Consider the following 18,819-nt stretch of genomic DNA (forward strand, 5'->3'; position numbering starts at 1 on the left):
ACGATGCCTAATTCTATCTGCTACACCTGCAATAAGGCCTGTAAAGATGTTCATGGACTCACACTGCACTACAAGGTCTGCAAAGCAATCAAGGCAGCTACTGTTGCCTCCGTAAAGAAGCGCATAGCAAAGAAGGAGGCAGACAGGGCATCCAAGGTTCCAAGGCTAGCAGATGTAGAGCAGGATAGAGTGGTAATGGAAGAGCAAGTGAACATTGTGAGTTATAGCTAAGATTGAAGTGTGAATCCTTAATGACCTTAGTAGCTGGATGAGCCTCCTTTGGAATTTCTTGAAGGCTCATCTACAGGAATAGTGTCTCATGAAGATCCACCCATTTCTCTCAGCCACAGTGGTCGCAGAAGATGTGCACCTTGTGCCTTTGAGGACTTTCTTTCATCCACCACACGCGGTCTACCAGCTCATATAGCACGACCTCCAACTGCTGCTCCTTCTCACCTGAAACAAACTCATGCTGTCACTGTGGAGGAGGTTCCCGATGAATCCGACATCTCACAGATGCCTCCAGTCACAGTACTTGAGCACGATATGAAGCCAAATGTGTTTGGTGTATTCCGTCGCTATGCATCCAAGCCGACCAGTATGGCTTGTGACATCACATCTCTCGATGACACTTGTGACTCTCCTCATCTGGCCAAGAACAAAGGCAAAGAGCGAGCACAAGAATGGTACCACCCCTTCCAAAACCCCACTATCACTCGTGTTGTCATGTGGGGGAACACAGGTTCCAACCTGAAGTCCAACAAAGAGCTCAATCAACTTGTGCATGATGTCATTCTGGCTGATGACTTTAATCCTGATGATCTTCATGGCTTTCGAGCTTTAAAAGAACTTTCTCGCTTGGATTCTACAGACTCCGGTGACAGTTTCTTCTCTGCTTCTGCAGGCTGGAGAAAGTACTCCATCAAGATACCCGTGCCAAAAGAGAAGGTCAAGCTACCTGAGGAAAATGCTCCTACATTCGAAGTGGGAGATATTTATATGCATCGTCTTGTCGATATCATTCGGGAGGTCTGTGAGGACCCTGATGAAAAGATGTACAACTGGCGGCCATTCAAGGAGTTCTGGCAATGTCCGAAGGATGACAGCTGCACTTCAAGAGGATCCTCAGTAGACCAGATGCCAGCTGAGACAGAGAATGTATGCATCTATAGTGAGCTCTACAATTCAGATGCGATGCTCGAGGAAGACGCAAAGATTCATGCACGACCTTGTGAACCTGGAGATCCAGATGACGTGGAGCCTGCTGTTGTTCCAATCATGCTGTGGTCAGATGCTACACGTCTTGCCAACTTTGACACGGCTTCTCTCTGGCCCATCTATGCTTACTTTGGCTTTCAGTCAAAGTATCAGCATGCCCAGCGACACTCGCGTTCATCACACCATCTTGCCTATATACCTAAAGTACATCGTACTTGTTTCTCATGTTGTCTGATTGAAAAAGCTTATCGTCACCTATAGTTACCTGATGACTTTCAAGACTGGTACGAGGAGACATATGGGGAGCCTGCAAGTGCAGATGTCCTTCGCTTTTGCAGACGTGAGCTGTATCATGTGATCTGGCTACTTCAGCTGGATCCTGAGTTCATGCATGCCTATGAACATGGAATTCTTCTTTGTTGTAGAGATGGAGTCCTTCATCGACTATTTCTGAGGTTTTTTACATATTCTGCAGATTATCCTGAGAAGTTAGTGATATAGGGTTTATTTTCATTATTTATTGTACTGACTTCTCACAAGGATACTTCTCGCATGCATCCGCTATCTTGCACAATGCCTGTGCCCACACTGTCTCATCAAGAAGGCTGACATTCCAGATATGGATTCACATATGGACATGCTCCGACGGGCAAAGTTTCGTGCAGATTCATACCCTGTACAGTACGATATTATGAAGACGCGACATTGGATATTCGAGAAGGGCTATGGCCCCAGAAGCAAACACATCGCAAACATCTTAGATCGCTACTTGTTGGTGCCAAGCAGGGTACATTTAATGCATGTCTATTATATGATCTTCGACATTGACTGTTTTATTATTTGTTCTAGAGCGCATTCTCTATTCATTTATCAGAGTTTGGATTCGACTTCTATCCAATGTTCGTAGTCGACCTCATGCATGAATTCGAGCTTGGTGTTTGGAAAGCGATCCTCACACATCTGCTGCAGATTTTCTATGCTGAGGGTAACAACACAATTCAGAGATTCAACAAGAGGCATGTATTGACTGTTCTCCACTGCTGACTGGCTTCTCACTTTTCACTAGGTTTTGCAAGGTTCCAATGTTTGGACGAGACACAGTTTGTTGCTTCGGCAACAATGTGTCAGGCTTGAAAAAGCTTGCTGCGTGTGACTATGAAGACATCCTTCAGGTATATTTCTCTCCATTCTGCACTCAGCAAGGCTCTAAATATGATTGTTTATGTTGCAGTGCATAATTCCAGTTATTGAAAAGCTCCTGCCAGCTCCTCACAATGAGATGATAATTGATGTTCTCTTTGAACTAGCTACATGGCATGCCCATGCGAAGCTCCGTTTATACACGTCAAAAAGTCTTCTGCTGTTTTGCCAGTCAACAAAATGTCTTGGTATGATTGTACGCCAGTTCCACGATACAACATGTGACACATATCACACCATGGAGCTGCCAAAAAAAGAGGCTGCACGTGGACGTCGAGAAGCTGCAATGAGTGCTAATGTGAAGTTGTCTGTGACTCGGAAGCAAAATGCAGCTGCATCGAGGGGTCCCAAAGTGAAGAAACTCAATCTGCAGACTTACAAGTGGCACGCACTGCCTGACTATCCACCAACCATCGAATGATATGGAACTACAGACAACTACACATCTCAAATCATATGTACCATCATTTTTTGCGTAATATTCAAATGAATGACATGGTTATCTAACTTGATAGGGTGAGGAGGAACATCGGACAGTCAAGACGGACTACGATAGGATGAACAAGAACAACGTCACAGGTCAGATAGCAAGATGGCAGCATCATAAGATGGCATTGCACCGAATCCAGCGAAGTGATGATAGACTATCTCACGAGAAGAAGAAGAAACTACTGTGAGCCAAGAAGAAGGTCAACTGCGATAACGAACAGAATTCCTCAGATTCAAGGAACAAAGGAAGTTCGCTAGGCACCGCTGGGCTATGTGGAGCAACACTCAATTTTGCAGTTGACGAGCCACTTTTTTTTACATCTCCTGAAGCACACTTTCACATTTCTGACTCACAGAGGTATTCCGAAGATATTACCTCATGGCTTCAATCAAACAGAAATGACCCTGCCTGCGCAGTAAGCATTTCATTCTAAATGCTGACATTTTCACAGAATTTCCTTCCGCTCCTCAAGGACCACATCCTTGGTCACTTGCGTGGACATCCATATGATGGCAATGAAAGAGGTTTTTCTCACCAGGATCACCACACGATGATCTTTGAGAAAAACTGAATGTATTTTCATAAGGTATTGTGAGTCAACTACACTACATATGATATGCGCTGCATGCAAGATTTCATCAATCCATGCACCCACCCAAATATTATGGTTGCTGCACACGAAGAAGACGACGATGATAATCCTGAGGCAAGCAAGCATCCATACTGGTATGCTCGCATCATCGGTATCTTCCATGTCAACGTAAGGCATACTGGACCATTCTGAACATCAGATGAAGTACAATGAATGGAGGTTCTCTGGGTTCGCTGGTACAGACGAGATGTTGATGCTCTAGGAGGCTTCGAGACATGGTGTCTGCATTGCATTGGGTCCATTGACAGCAGCGATCCTGACGCATTCGGGTTTCTCAATCCTGCGGTCATCATACAAGCTGCACACATCATCCCAGCATTCGCTTATAGAAGGACAGCAGACTTGCTACCAGCATCACCCTGTGCAAGACTGCCGGAGGAAGAAGATATGGACTATGAATTGTGAATATGTGAGTTGCTCATTTTCTATGCTATGATCTTTATTTTACTCGTCTGTTTTATCTGTTTGATAGGTTTGTTGATCATGACATGTTCATGCGCTATCTAGGCAGTGGTATAGAACACAAAGGTACTGTCGTGCACATACCTGTATGTCCCACAGAAGCATCTGATGAAGTTGAAGACAATGAAATGGATAGATCAACTGCGGGTTCCAATGATACATCGGCTATGCAAGATGACTCGGAGGGCCGCAGTGTTAGGGAAGAAGATGGGATGAAGGAGGAACTCGAAGATGAGGAGCTCGACTATGGCTATGTGCTTGATGAAGATGACGACGATGATGGTCTCGAGGCAGCGATAGTGGGAGACATTGAACCCGAAGATGGCGAGGACCTTGTGTTGGATGATGAGGATGACGATAATGATATCCCTTTTGCAGCACTATAGTAAGTAATCATTTCTTAGTGGCAGTTTGCTCTTTTTAGGACCTGATGGTAGTACATGTACTATGTCCTTGTGTGTTTGCACGAGAGTCACACTAGGCCAGTAAATCTTAATAATATTATCTTATGCTCGTAGTTTTATTCGCATCAGTACAAGGACATCTACACTGCTGAGACTATCTGAAAAGACTCTGGACATGATAGAGAACGAGTGAAAAACCCGATATATACCGTGCCATTATCTGTGGATACCTGTTGAATACTAGTCAGATAATGCCAGACAGAGTCAGGCAATGCATACCTGTCTGGAATAATTAGCCGGACACTATGAGACATTGCCTGACATTATCTGACATTGTCTGGCATTGCCATATTGCAGGGGGAATTGCCTATCTAAGTCTGTGTTATCGGCCCAGATCGGTGTTCGACATTTTTGCTGATGTTACATCACTCTGACTTGTGGTCTTCAGCCCGGGGATATAGTTTTCTGTGAAATGACCTGAAGTGATGCTCACACATACTGTTGATACGTACGATTTCATAGTTCAATAGAGAGCATGCTCCTGCTTTGGAATTCCCTGGCGAATCAATCGCTCGTGCAAAACTATGGTGCAGAGGTGTATTTCGCAAGAGACAGATGTGTCCACACAGTTTATGCAAGATATGTGTCAGGAGTATAGGCCGCTCTGCAGGCTTGCATACTTAAATTAACCCATTTTTGTGGCCGACAAATATTGAAACATGACACAGCGATGCTCAGGCTGTGGAACAATAGCTGATTAATTCAGTGAAAGACGTGGATAGCGCCACACATGCGTCGAGGTCACGTGGTCGTGATAGAGAGCTCTGGAGTGCCACATCCTCAATGTCGATGTCTTGGCAGGCACAGTTTGTGGAGGCCATGTGTACGTTGCCTTATCTCCACCGAGGACCGCTATGTGCGTCGTGGAGCTCTGGAGCTCTCTGAACAGCTGTCGATGGCCGGTCGCATTACTGAGTCGAGAGCAGTGCTCCATGCCGTCGAACTCCCTCACAAACACATGCCACGCCTCACACCATGGCCCTTCTGTGACACATGTGCAACAGATGATGGAGCACAGGACTGTTCACTCATGACAAGCACTTGTACTCAGACTGTCTTCTTTTAGAACAAGGTGAGGCCCGAGGGAGGCAACTATCCATAAGCGAAATACAGGAATTGAGTAATCTTGCATGATTGCTTTCACTAACTCTGACTGGGAAAATCCAAACATACAATCATGCATCTGTGGCATCTTTGGCACTTGCAGGTCAAACTACTCCGATTGTCTGCCTTAGTCATGTTCACCCTGCAACCTTCCTGTGAATGTAACGAGCGTAGCCTCAGTCGCGCCATACGTGGACGTACTTGACTCTGTATTGATTGTACTGTACCTGTGAATGTAATGAGCATAGCCTAGTACAGTACTGTAAGTCCTTGTTTATGCGAAGAGAAGCAGTGTCCATGACTTACCTCAGTTGTGCTGTACGTGGACGTACTCGACTGAGGTACTACTACCATGACGCATCACTCTGTACCTACGTGCTGATCATGTGTCCGTGCTGTCAAACCGGGCTCCCCATTCTCCCCATCTCCCTAGAGCGGCCGCACTCCAACACTCCTCCTAGGCCGCGATGCTGAAAGAATGAAAAAGAAATAAGAAATAAGAATAGAGGGGGAAAATAAAAGAGAGGAAGAATCTAAGCCATGAGACCAAGAAATTCGAGGTGCTTGAGAAGAGTTGGCTGAGGAAGGGCCTTGGTAAAAATATCGGCAGGGTTCTCGACTCCGGATATATGGTTGATCTCGATCTGCTTCTGTCGAACCGCTTCACGAAGCCAGTGGTATCGAACGTTGAGGTGTCGGACTCAAGTGAAGTTGACGGAGCATTTTGCCAGGCTCTTGCCACCCGCGATCCATCCTGAGGCTGACAGGGAGAGAAATAGGGACATAGATATCACCCATAAATTTCTCGATCCACATCGCCATCTGCCCTGCATGCATCGCCGTGATATACTCCACCTCAGTAGTGGATAGGGTGACCACATCCTGGCGACATGAGCTCCAGGTAACAGGACTGCCGGCCATCACCATGATGTGCCCCTGCATCGAATGTCCCATGTCTGCACAGTCAGAATAAGATGAGTCGGAGTAAATCAGAGGCTGGAGGGTGGCATGCGCATGGTCTGAACTGTAGTAGGTAATGCCATAATTGATGGTCCCTTTAATGTACTGAAGAACCCGCTTCAGCACACGCCAGTGGACGATCCCAGGGTTGGCCATGTAGCGACTCAGTAATTGCACGGGATAGGCCAGGTCCGGTCGAGTGGCGACTAACAGATACATAATGGCACCAAGAGCCTTGTGGTAAGGCACAGTTGCCATCTCGAGTGCCTCATCCGGCATCACCTGTGTGGATGCTTTAGTGAGCTTCATACCCAGTTTCAATGGTGTGGCCATGGGGTTTGAGTCCTGCATATTGAAACGTGCTAGCACACATTGTGCGTATGCTCTCTGGGTAAGTCGCAAGGTACCATTAGCCCAATCACGTTCAATCGCCACCCCAAGCATGTACTTCAACTCTCTGCCTCCGCTGAGCTTGTACTGTGCCGCCAAATCCCCACGTGTAACTGCAAGACCTGAAGCGTTATTGGAGGCTGACGTCACATCATCAGTGTAAGTGGCCGTAATGGAGAGCCCATCATCGTCAATCTAAGCATGCACACATTCATCTGCCCGAGAACGTGAGAACCTGAGGTCAGAGTAGGTGGAGTCCAGATCTTTCCACCACTCATTCTAGACTGCATGACTCCATAGAGTGCCCAGTCCAAAGCACACACCCAGTCGGGATACTCTGTATCTTCATAGCCTGGAGGTTGCTCCATGAAGACATCTTCAGATAAGGAGGCATTTAGGTATGCCTTCTCCACGTCATCCTGACCCATCTCCATTCCCCGGTAGGTAGCCAGTGTGCAAACGACTCAGAGAGATTCGAAGCGCACGATGGAAGCATGCGTCTCGAAATAATCTACCCCCGCAATCTGATGGAATCCCTTCGCGACGAGGTGAGCCTTTGGTTTCCACTTGCCACCCTCGTTGAACTTCTGCGCGAATGCCCACTTGCATCCGATGATGTTCATGTCAGCCTTTTGTGAGACTAATCTCCATGCTCTGATCTTTCGCAAGCCTGACATCTCCTTCTCCATCGCAGGCTGCCAGATATTGGCAGCAGTCATGGCCTGCTTGACAGTACTAGGGCACAGCCTCCCCTCATGGATAAACTCGTCAGGATTGACCGGCACGTCAGAAGATGCAATAAAGGCAATGTACGCTTCAGTTGCATGAGGTGCATCGTTAGCCCAGGACTCTCCCTGTGCCCGAGCTTCATCCTCGTGCTGAACAGCCTCCTTTGACTCTCGCAATGCACGGCTTTCCACTGGCATCCTACCCGATTGCTGCAGCGGAACAGGTTGCTGCATCTCAGGGGGTGTCAGAGGCAATGCTGGTGGCAGAGGTGCGAATGGCTGCAGTGTGGCTGGTGAGGACACAGGGGCTGCCACCGGTGGTAGAGGTCACTCAAGGGTCACATCGTCCACAGTTCGGTGAGATGCACTTTCTTCAAAAATAACATCACGAGACCGCACAATCGCCCCCGAGTACCCGCTGTCAGATCCCAGAGACGGTAGTTGGCATCATCAGTGTAACTGACAAGATGGCATTGATGAGATTTGGGGTCCAATTTCGTGCGTAGGTCACCGGTAACCTTCACCCATGCTTTCGAACTAAAGATGCGTAAATGAGCAATGTTGGGTAGGCGACCATACCAGCCTTCATAAGAAGTATGGCCCTCTTGACGTGCAAATGGAACTAGCGACTTCAGATATGCGCTTGTGTGGAAGGCTTCAGCCCAGAGGTAATTCGGGAGGCCAGAATCGTAAAGCATGGCTCTTGCATGATCAGCAAGTGTACGATGCCCCTGCTCGCTGACTCCATTCTCCTGAGGGGTATATGGCACAGTCGGCTCGGAGACGATGTAGATATGCAGTCCACACGTCGTTCGCAAATTCGGTGCCATTGTCGAAACATACTTTATGGAGCTTCTTGCCGGTCTGATGCTCGGCCATATGATGGAACACCTGAAAACACCGAAGTGTGTCCTCCTTGGTCTTGTTGACCAGAGGATAGACTGTAGTAAACGACGATGCACCGTCGTCGATTGTCATTAAGTATCATGCGCCGCCGAGCGAGGACACCGGGAATGGTCCCATGAGATCGATGTATACGTGCTCTAAGAGCTGTGTCTCTACCTCCGAAGAATGGAATGAAGCATGTGCCTGCTTGCCTTTGATGCAATCCTTGCATCTACTGACCGGTTTGCCCCTGTTAACAACCATCCCGATGACCAGTGCGCTCCTCTTCATCTCCTCTGCAGTCTGCTCACTGACGTGTCCCAGGCGACGATGCCAAGTGGTCACATCTGCAGCGGAATTCAGTCTGGGTACAGCCAAAGCACGAGGATCGTAGGTGAGTAAGGCTCGAGGGAGACGTGGTAGGATCTTCGGATCGACCTTCTTGAGCGCAACTTCATACAGGTCTCCAGAGGTGAGCGTACCAACAAGAATTGGACGTGATGATGGGCCACAGATGGTCAGCTTACCGTGCTCCCCTGTGTATGTACAGCCAGCATGATCAAGTCACGACATGGAAATCAAGTTCGCCACCAACTCTGGAGCATGGATCGCATTCTGAAATGTCATGACAGACTTCCTTCCATCAATCACGACCTGCACTGTGACATTTCTGATCCCCACAACACGGAATGAAGATCCTTTCTTCACACCATTACCCATGGTCAGAGCAAGCGGCATGTATTCGGTAAAATAGGCATGGTCAGTAAAATAATGATGTGTGGCTCCCGTGTCAGTGAAAGCGAAGAATTGAGATGACCCACTGTCTGTAGTAGAGGGGACCAGATTGGCTATGTTAGCACTGGTAAGAAAGATATGATAATCATAGCTGGATGGCACCTGAGTGTCTTCCTCAATGCCATAGTCAGACGCTGTGACAGTTGTGAGATGCGCCTGCAGCACAATGATGCTGGAGGACGCCTTGCTAGTGAGAGCGCGCTCAGCTGGAGACCCCTTGTTAGGATGCAGAAGTGTCTTCCAAGTCACGGGTTGCTGCCCTGGCTGTCCCCCTCCCTCGCAGTAACAATCAGCCTTCTGGTGTCCACGCCATCCGCACCATTCACAAATAATGATGGCCTTTGCACGTGTCATAAATGCGCTCATCGTACTGAGTGACGACACCGCGTTCCCGCCCATCGGATCGAGGGCGCCACCTGACTGTATGTGCTCACTCTTGAACACAGCGAGAATAGAATCCATGATGATTTCGGAGTCAGTCTGGAGAAGGAGCGAAGTGGTGAGTAACTTGATGGAGGAAAGTGCCTTCATTGAGTGACATATGATGATGGCAAATCGCGCGTCAGTAATCAAGGACCCGAGATCACGAGTGGTGCACAGACAGTGTCGCAGTTTGGTAAAGTGGTCCTGGAGGTCTGTCCCTTCTGCCCAAATGCACGCTTTAAGATAATCCTCGGTGTTCGTCATCGTCAGCTCGTTCTTACGCTCTCTCTTCGACACCAATGCCTCCCACACCTCGCGAGCAGTCTTCCCATCCTGAACGATGCCAGTCCCGATGAAATCGATGATGTTCAATGAAATGATAATCTTCGCTAGCTTGTCATCCTTGTCCCAGGCTTTCTGAGATGCTGTAACTGCATCAATGGTCGCAGAAGATGCCCCTGGAGAAGCGTTGACCGGTCGTAAGCCGGTCTCATCTATATGTGCATATAGTCTGTGAAATCGTATGATGGAGTTATAGATGGATGGAAAATGAGTGGAAGGGAGGGCAGACGCTAGAGTCAAAGGGCTTCAGATCTTTGATGATAGAAGGACTGAATTAGTATGTACCTAGAGTCAACTACGGTACATCAGTACATAAGCTACTTTTATGCGGAACAGTATGAGTACTCACAGGGCTTCAGATCCTTGATGATAGAAGGACTGAAGCCCGCAGAACGAGCAAAGCGGGTGAAAAGTCTTATGGGCGCTAATGCCTGATAAGTACATAAAAGGAAATACTGATGATAAGTAGGAATATAAGTCAATACTTATCTTGGCTAGGCTTGATATTCCAACACTCCCCCTCATGCCAGGTGAAGTCCAAGCATTCCGGTGAACTTCTTCACCTTCTGGCGAGTCAACACCTTGGTAAGAAGGTCAGCGACCATGTCGTTGGTCAGGCAATACAAGATGACGGTGCATTCCATATCGATAACCTCACGAATAAAATGATAGCGAATGTCGATGTGCTTCATTCGCGCATGAAGGAGTCCGCTCTGCGTGATCGCGATTGTGCTCTGATTGTCAGTGTGTAACGGTGTCGGTTCTGCCAGAGGCAAGGTGAGTTCTGCGAGAAGCGTGCATAGCCACAACAGCTCATGTGATGCATCAGATGCGGCAATGTACTCCGCCTCCGTGGAAGACAGCGCAATGAGAGGCTGCTTGCGCGAAGACCAGCTAACGGCTCCCCCAGTATAGAGGAAGCTGTAGGCTGAGATTGAGTGACGATGGGCTTGCGAGGCCCTGTCGACATCGGTATAGCCTATAAGACCATCGGTTGTCGCACTGAACGTCAAGGCCAGGTCGCGTGTGCCTTTAAGATAGTGCAGCATGCGTTTTGCGGCTTTCCAATGCACGGGTGCTGGGTCAGCCATGAAGCGCGCCAGAGTCGAAGTGGCGAATGCGATGTCAGGACGTGTGCCGATGGTGGCATACATAAGGCTCCCGACAAGCCTCGCATATGGCTTGCGAGCCATGTGCACACGATCTTCATCCATGAGCTCGATGCTGAAGAGGTTTACGTGGGAGTCCATCGGGACCATGAGTGCATAGGCATTGGTCATGCTGAAGCGATCGAGTATAGTGTCGATATACGCAGCTTGCAAGAGCGAGATGGTGCGAGCAGTGCAGTCGTGGTGAATCTCAAAGCCTGAAAGCCAGTGCGCCTCGCCCAGGTCGACGATCTCAAATCATGCAGCGAGCTCCCGCTTCAGATCAGTCATGGTGGCATCGTGTTGGTGATGAGCGTGCAGTCACCGACGTAGACAACAATGATGATGATGACCTTAGAAACAAAGGCGAAAAACACACCGTAGTCGTGTTTGCTGCGCTCTAGACCCAAGCCAGCAAACAGCTCACAGAGCTGAATATACCACTGTTGACCAGCCTGTTTGAGGCCGTACAGTGCCTTGAGGAGCCTCCAGACATAGTCTTCACATCTGGGAACCTCGAAACTGCACGGCTGCTTCATATAGATGGTCTCGTCGAGCTCGCTGTTCAGATATGCATTTTTGAAGTCGATCTGGTGGGCTTCCCAGTCGTTAGCAGCGACGAGCGCGAGTACGAGCCGTAGTGATGCAAGACTTGCTGTCGGCGATGCCGTCTGGTCGAAGTCAATGCCTGAGATCTGCGAGAATCCTTGCGTGCATAGGCATGCCTTGTACTTCGCGATATCGTTATTCTCGTCGCATTTCCTGCGAAGCAACCATACCGATCTGACGACATGCACGTTCTCCGGCTTCTCGACTAGCTCGTAGGTTCCCATCACCTCTATCTTCACCAGCTCCTCCTGCATCGCCTCTTGCCATTGCTCGCATTCCAGCCCGGCCATCGCCTCTTGGTACAATGGAGTGTCACCAGCCATGGCTGCCAGAGCATAGAGGGTCTCCCCCTCATCATCGTACTCATCCTCTGGCTGATCCTGCACAAGCTTCATGTGCTTGAGAATGCTCCTCGGAACGCACTGTGTGCCACGTCCACCGGTGGTGCCAGTACCTGACTGTAAGTCACGTATCCATTGAGATGGTTGATGCACACATTTAGGATGTCCAGCTCCTGCCTCAGGCATGCTCTCTGGCTTGGTCGCCATGCTCTCTGGCTGTGGTGGCTCTGCGTTCACGTTCGTCAACTCATTTGGGATGGTTGCAGGCAGTTGAATGGCATTGGATGGCGCAATGGTCACGGCTGATGTGGAGGTCGATGGAGGTTGGAGTGAAGTGTCTGTAGGCACATTCTGGCTGCTTTTAGCCTTGTTCGGCTCCCCCTCGGGCTGAATGTTGACGGAGATGGGTGCGTTTTCCTCGACGAAAGGCACATCGTGTTTGACGGATACCTTGCGCTTGTCAGCACAGTACACGTGGTGGCCCTTGCTGTGCGCATCGAACCCAACCCAGTGGCCTGGATGCGACTTCGGATCGAGCTTTGAGGCTGCGTCAATGCGCACCCATACAGTGCATCCAAAATGTGGTAGGGGGTCGAGATGGGGTTTCTCGCTGGTAGCGCGTTCATGCAGGGTTGACCCGGGGGTGCTGTGCGTCGTCGTGCAGTTGCGAAGCCACACGGTGTGCATGGCGGACTCAGCTCATAGGAATTTGGGGAGGTCCACATCGAAGAGTAGCGCATGGGAGTGCTCGGCAAGCATACGGTTAATGTGTTCGGCTTTGCCATTCTCCTGTGGGGAGTCATGCACGGTCCGGCAATGGTGCGTACCTTCACTCTTCAGGTAAGTCTGGAACTCTGTACTCATGTACTCCCCTCCATTAGCACTCTGCAGCTCCTTGATGGCCTTGACACCTCGGTGAGTTTTTGTCCACGAGCTGTAGGCCTTGTAACAAGTGAGGACATCGCTTTTGCAGGCAATAGGGCAGATGATCACCTCGTCTGAGTAATCGTCTATAAAGGAGACGTAGTACTCCTTGCCTGCTAGGGACTTCACCAGCGCCTTCCTCCATATGTCCGTGTGCACACGCTGACCGTATGCAGTTACTTGCAGGCTCGAGTGCATCTTCGGGAATGACTCACGAGTCTGCTTCGCCTTTGTGCATGATTTGCAGAAATCGGTGGTCGAGTCCTCGAGTCGCACTCCGGTGACGATATTGACCTCAACCATTTTCTTGAGGGCAGGGGCATGGGCATGTGCCATGTGACAGTGGAACTCAGTGAGTGACAGCATCATCGTCAACACTGTGTCCTTCGCGGGTGCTGATGGGATCGGCGATCCAGGTAGGGGGTACAGACTGTTGTGCTCGGCGGCTACAAACACAGTGGTACCTCGAGGGGAGACGACATGGCACCCGTCGTGCTCAAAATGGATGGTGTAGCCAGCCTTCATAGTGCAGCTGATAGAGATGAGAGTGAAGGGCATGGACGGCACGTAGAGGACGTCATGTAGCGTAAACTTCACGCTTCTTCCCTTGTGTACAGTATTGACGCAAATGTCACCTTCGCCTGTGGCATAGAAGATGCGTCCATCGGCTGAAGTGATCAGCTTGTGCTCGGTGTCCTGAAAGGTGATGAAATTTGAGCGTACTGGATCGAAGTGTCGGCCTGCACCTGAATCAAGGATTCGGGTGAGCTTCAGGAGCTTTGCTCCCTCGACCTTCGAGAAATCAGTTGCAATGGCGAATGTGAATGCCTCGTCATTGCCTGTTGTCACCGCATTCGCACTGGCTCCCCCTAAGCCCTTGTTGTGCTTTCTCTCCCAGTTCTTGCTCTGTGGCCCTTGGCCCTCTTTTCCGCCACCTTTTGTCCAGCAGTCCTCTTTCAGGTGGCCGGGCTTGCTGCAATTGTTGCATTTCTTCCTCACGTCCTTGTCGCCTGACCTCGTCATGAGCACAGAGTCATCAGCAGTGCTCTGTGACTCATCCAGAGCAAACTCATCGCGTGCGACTAGTAGATCTGGTGTAAGAGTTCATCGGATGTGATGGTGAGAGTGGGAGTTGTGGTGGTGCCAGTAGCCTGCATGGAAGCCAGGTGAGCAGCGGAGAGGATGGTGCATACAACAGGGTGATAAGACTTCAGAAGGCAGCTGATCATGAGCACGCGATATTGCTTGTCGTCAAGAATGCCGCCAGCTGTCATGAACTCGACCTTGAGCTTCTGGAGCCTATCTAGAATTGGTCGGGGGTCCTTCTCCTCAGTGCAGCGGAGAGCATGCATCCATCAGAGTAGTTCAGCCTGTACGAAGTCACCATGGTTGTCGTACTCAGCTATGACCACCTTCCAAGCTCTGGACGCCTTCCTCTCGAGGATAATCCGGAGTTTCAGCATTTCCGGTAGCGTCTGGTATAGAAGCGTTTTGATCGCCTCATGTCCAGCGGCCCAAGTGTTGTACGCATCTGCGTATGCCTCGTCTGTGTCGGAATCCACCCCTGGAGCTGTGGGTGCAGTAGGCTGCTTGTCGCGGTCATCGAGATATCGCACCAGCTTTTTCGCCGTTACAGCGGACCTGAGTTGCTCCTTATAGAGCACCCAGTTCGATTCATCTTCTGCGAGGCGGGGGATCCTGACTGATGATTCGTGATTGCTGAGCGACATCTCATAGTGGCGGATGGGGCTCATAACCTGTAGACGGATGGAAAATGAGTGGAAGGGAGGGCAGACGCTAGAGTCAAAGGGCTTCAGATCCTTGATGATAGAAGGACTGAATTAGTATGTACCTAGAGTCAACTACGGTACATCAGTACATAAGCTACTTTCATGTGGGACAGTATGAGTACTCACAGGGCTTCAGATGCTTGATGATAGAAGGACTGAAGCCCGCAGAACGAGTGAAGCGGGTGAAAAGTCTTACGGGCGCTAATGCCCGATAAGTACGTAAAAGGAAATACTGATGATAAGTAGGAATATAAGTCAATACTTATCTTGGCTAGGCTTGATATTCCAACAGGAGTTGATCTTTTCCTTCCAATCGAGCCAGTTGTCTCGTCCTAGCTGCTGACTCTTGGGGAGTAATGGTAGCCGTTCAGCCATGATGAGCAGCAAGACACTTCAAGTTCAGCAGCAGTAGAGACCCAGAAGCAGTAGTGTTGTTCAGGGCCGGGCTGGGCTTGAAAGCCCAGGGCCGGGCTGGGCTTGAGGGGGCTTGGGCTTGCATATTTCACAAGCCGGGCCTTCACTGGAGGGCCGGGTCAGGCTCAGGCCGGGCTTGGGCTCAGCCTCGGGCTTGTTATATAGACACTCGCAGAAATGCATTTTTGCACTTCATAGAAAGAATATGAATCTAATTGAGTGATCTACACATCAACATCATCGTCTTCTACATCAGAATCCAGGTCTAGCACCAGATTTTCATCAATATCATCGCGTGAGGGTCATAGTTCTCTTCAGCAGCTTCTAACTCCTCCTCCGTGAAAGACGAAGGCCCAACATCATGAAAAAACAGGTTCTTACGGTACGCACATTTGAGTGCCTGGAGGGCCTCAACAATGTCGCCCTTCAACCGGTTTCGTCGTTTAGTAATCGTGATGCCTGCGCTAGAGAAGGCCCATTCACTTGAGACCGAGGTTGCCATAATTGCAAGATAATCGCGTGCAAGCGAAGCCCATATAGGGAAGCGGTGTGCATTGAGCTGCACCGTTGCGTAAGTGGAGATCAGCAGAAGGCCTTCCGTACAAAAATATGTAGTACGTACCCCCCCACCAATGCACCATAGAGACCGTCTCTGGAATATCATCATCGAGCATTACATACTTATTGAACTCCTTCTCCCACTCCTGTCCTGGATCTATGACAGTCTGGCTTGCACCTCTAGACGGCGTGGCATGAGTTTCCTCATCAGAGGACAGGTCAGCAAGCATGGAGCCCATGCGTCGAATAGACTTCGTCTTAAGTGACATTGCTTCGTTGGCAGGATTGGCAGCGCCGCAGACATCCGCATACCTCTCCTTGTACTAGCATGACTTCATTAGTGGCTAGCAACATACGAAATAAGGAGTGACTTACAATTCGCCTGATAAGCAACATGGCTTCATCACGCAGAGACTTTGGCCAGCTCCTCTCAAAGAATGAGAATCATATACGAGGGTTTAAGACTAGGGCTATATGTCAGTACTCATTTGATTCATGTAAGTCACAAATGTACGTACTGATTGAGAATACATACACGTCGTTGTCACCTGTCTTGTCATAATACTCGCTAATCTTGTCAAGCCCTGACTGTAATCCGGCTTCGAAATACTCATACTGGTCGTTTGAAGTTGCTCCGTCCAGCACGCGTGCAAATCTTCAAGCGCAGGTAAGGCGAGATGTAGTGCAGGTTCATGCTCAGATGAGAAACGCTGTTGGCAAGTGTCCGCACTCTGACATGGATGGACGGTCATGCAAAGTCTAAATATCACAGTGAGGGTGCTGAACATACCTGTAGAATGCGCTGAAACTTCTTGACGCGATTCCATTCTTCAGCGCTGGGCAACAGTGAGTACAATTTTGCTGAGGTTGCGCGATCCTTGGCAGCGTGAGAGATTTCTGTAATGAACTTCTCGACGTGCTGTAAAGGCATGTCTTCAGTCAGCTATGAAGGCACACACAGAAGTCTATATTAAAAACCTGCCGTGCGAAGACTGTAGGCACGATTTAACATCATGTACGTCGATGACCAACGGACCTTCATATCGACTGTAAGAGCCTTGATGTCATTGAAGACAGCACCGGCTGTCACTTGAATATCATGAAAGCGCTGCTTGCACTGACTTGAAGAGCGTTCCTGTGTGATGACGATCAGTATTACACTGGACGGTGAACGCTCAGCCTGGCTGCTTTATTCGTGCCTACCTTGACCGATATAGCACGAATAAGTCCGACTTCATCACGCACAAGTGCGTTCATATCTGGTAAGTGCGCGTCGGGCTGGTGAGGATCATAGTGAGGAGATTTACTTTGCGCAGCTATCACTGCTTAAGTAGCTAAGTTTATGATATGGGCGAGGCATCTGTAGGATAAATGTAATCAGTAGTGGCTCGAAGCTTTTGCATCAACAATACAGATACATACCCGACGCGCCGCTGGTCTGCATCAAAATCTATGTGATTTTCTTTATTGACGACCCTGGCGAATTCTCTCATCATCGTTAAGTTGGGGCTCGCATTGTCGCATGTCACCATGAATATCTGCAAGTCAATGAAGGCTCGTCATCAAGGCACACATGATTTCACATAGTATTAGATTAGCACTCACTCTTTCTGCTATCCCAACGCGTTTGGCGACCTTATATAATGCTTGACCGAGACGTTTACCGTGATGTGAGCGATTCATCTGCACGAAACCGATGAGTGTGCCCTCTAACGTCCATGCACTTGACACCTTCTCCTCGATCCAGTGGGCAGTTACAGCGAAATAGCCATCGATGTTGCTTGCTTGCCAAGCATCGCAGGTAAGTGATATCTTGCCAGATACAGTCAGTCTCTGAGGCATCAATGTAGGTCAAAAGGGTCTACACAGTAAGGATATACATACCGTCAGACGCCGCTTCAAGTCGCGTAAGTGTTGATGAAATAAATTGATGATTTCACGCCGTGTGGTGGATCGTCTAGAGATCTTGATGACGCCCTTGGCACGTGAGGCAAGTTGGATCATCTTCTTGAATGCTGGGTGTTCGAGGGCACTGATGGGCTAGTAAACTTCATCAGTAAGTCGAATCAAACCTGTTCTTTTGAACAGCTCACCTGATCTGTCTCCACAAGCCATTGTATTGTGACAGCCCGGAACGCATCATCGGAATATGGAAGGACACGTTCGACAACATCTCCCATCTGAACGCATCCATCTAATGTGCCCTGTGTCTTATAGCCTTCAACAATGTTTGCCTTTCGGGCTGTTACGTCGTCCGGAAGCTTCGATTTGAAAGCTTCTTTCTGGCACCACTTGTAGTATCTGTGCTATATGTGCCATTAATAAAGGCACAAAATCAGTGGAATGAGCATACCTTATGGTGACACTGCAAGTGCCGTCGCAGTGTTGTCACATTTGCAATGATGGTGTGCTCGCCAATGCGCGTTTTCCTGCAATAACGAGTCAAATCATATCAACAAAAGCAGTTATAATAACGCGTTAAACCTTACTTGCAAAGCCGACAATCACGAATGCGCTGCTTCTTGTCTGGTTTGGAAGGATGACGACGTTCTCGAGGGTCATCAAAAAATGCCTGTATATCAGCGGTCTCTTTGAGTCTTGTCTTCTTCTCACTCGGCTCCACAATGTGGGCAAGATCTTTCAGGTGGCCTTCAGAATTGTAGACATCCTGATCCTTCTCGCTAGCGTTATTGAATATGTCGTCTGCAGTACAATGATAAGTGTCAGCTGCTGAATCATGCAATATGTACTTACCTGATCCTTTCTTCCATTTAAGTGGCCGAATCTCCTGATCTTCATCATCATCCCCCTCAACTTCAATCACCGCCGCTGTTGGTCTTGGAGAGCGAGGGCGAATGGTACCTATAATGGTGTGTCTTTCAGCATTGTTCTCATCTGTGAGTCGAGCGCTGGGTTTTGGCA

General features: G+C 49.0%; 8 protein-coding genes across 8 annotated transcripts; 5 read left to right on the plus strand and 3 right to left on the minus strand.

Annotated features, from left to right (window-relative positions):
• Positions 1–726: 726 nt before the first annotated feature.
• LAESUDRAFT_649821 (uncharacterized protein) lies at positions 727–2,262 on the plus strand (the record flags this gene model as incomplete). The annotated part of the gene is made up of 4 exons (XM_040904200.1): positions 727–1,422; positions 1,480–1,706; positions 1,759–2,005; positions 2,068–2,262. The coding sequence occupies 4 exons, from the start codon at positions 727–729 to the stop codon at positions 2,260–2,262; spliced, it is 1,365 nt and encodes a 454-aa protein (XP_040766005.1).
• A 178-nt stretch (positions 2,263–2,440) lies between these two features.
• Positions 2,441–2,839, plus strand: LAESUDRAFT_649879 (uncharacterized protein; the record flags this gene model as incomplete). Its single annotated transcript, XM_040904203.1, has 1 exon — positions 2,441–2,839. One exon carries the CDS (start codon positions 2,441–2,443, stop codon positions 2,837–2,839), a length of 399 nt encoding a protein of 132 aa, XP_040766006.1.
• A 364-nt stretch (positions 2,840–3,203) lies between these two features.
• LAESUDRAFT_649567 (uncharacterized protein) lies at positions 3,204–3,479 on the plus strand (the record flags this gene model as incomplete). The annotated part of the gene is made up of 2 exons (XM_040904184.1): positions 3,204–3,323; positions 3,360–3,479. Coding segments are annotated over 2 exons (240 nt in total), but the record flags the coding sequence as incomplete, so codon positions are not given.
• A 345-nt stretch (positions 3,480–3,824) lies between these two features.
• LAESUDRAFT_630062 (uncharacterized protein) lies at positions 3,825–4,093 on the plus strand (the record flags this gene model as incomplete). Its single annotated transcript, XM_040903383.1, has 2 exons — positions 3,825–3,921; positions 3,975–4,093. Coding segments are annotated over 2 exons (216 nt in total), but the record flags the coding sequence as incomplete, so codon positions are not given.
• Positions 4,094–4,150: 57 nt separating this feature from the next.
• Positions 4,151–5,084, plus strand: LAESUDRAFT_713156 (uncharacterized protein; the record flags this gene model as incomplete). The annotated part of the gene is made up of 2 exons (XM_040906942.1): positions 4,151–4,407; positions 4,949–5,084. 2 exons carry the CDS (start codon positions 4,151–4,153, stop codon positions 5,082–5,084), a joined length of 393 nt encoding a protein of 130 aa, XP_040766009.1.
• A 10,625-nt stretch (positions 5,085–15,709) lies between these two features.
• Positions 15,710–15,898, minus strand: LAESUDRAFT_618033 (uncharacterized protein; the record flags this gene model as incomplete). The annotated part of the gene is made up of 1 exon (XM_040903236.1): positions 15,710–15,898. A coding segment is annotated over one exon (189 nt), but the record flags the coding sequence as incomplete, so codon positions are not given.
• A 429-nt stretch (positions 15,899–16,327) lies between these two features.
• On the minus strand, positions 16,328–17,154 carry LAESUDRAFT_713157 (uncharacterized protein; the record flags this gene model as incomplete). The annotated part of the gene is made up of 6 exons (XM_040906943.1): positions 16,328–16,367; positions 16,433–16,552; positions 16,628–16,656; positions 16,688–16,816; positions 16,934–17,032; positions 17,101–17,154. 6 exons carry the CDS (start codon positions 17,152–17,154, stop codon positions 16,328–16,330), a joined length of 471 nt encoding a protein of 156 aa, XP_040766011.1.
• A 594-nt stretch (positions 17,155–17,748) lies between these two features.
• On the minus strand, positions 17,749–18,283 carry LAESUDRAFT_649515 (uncharacterized protein; the record flags this gene model as incomplete). The annotated part of the gene is made up of 3 exons (XM_040904182.1): positions 17,749–17,937; positions 17,991–18,203; positions 18,251–18,283. Coding segments are annotated over 3 exons (435 nt in total), but the record flags the coding sequence as incomplete, so codon positions are not given.
• Positions 18,284–18,819: the final 536 nt, after the last annotated feature.

Source organism: Laetiporus sulphureus, assembly GCF_001632365.1.
Source record: "Laetiporus sulphureus 93-53 unplaced genomic scaffold LAESUscaffold_12, whole genome shotgun sequence".
NCBI lineage: Eukaryota > Fungi > Basidiomycota > Agaricomycetes > Polyporales > Laetiporaceae > Laetiporus > Laetiporus sulphureus.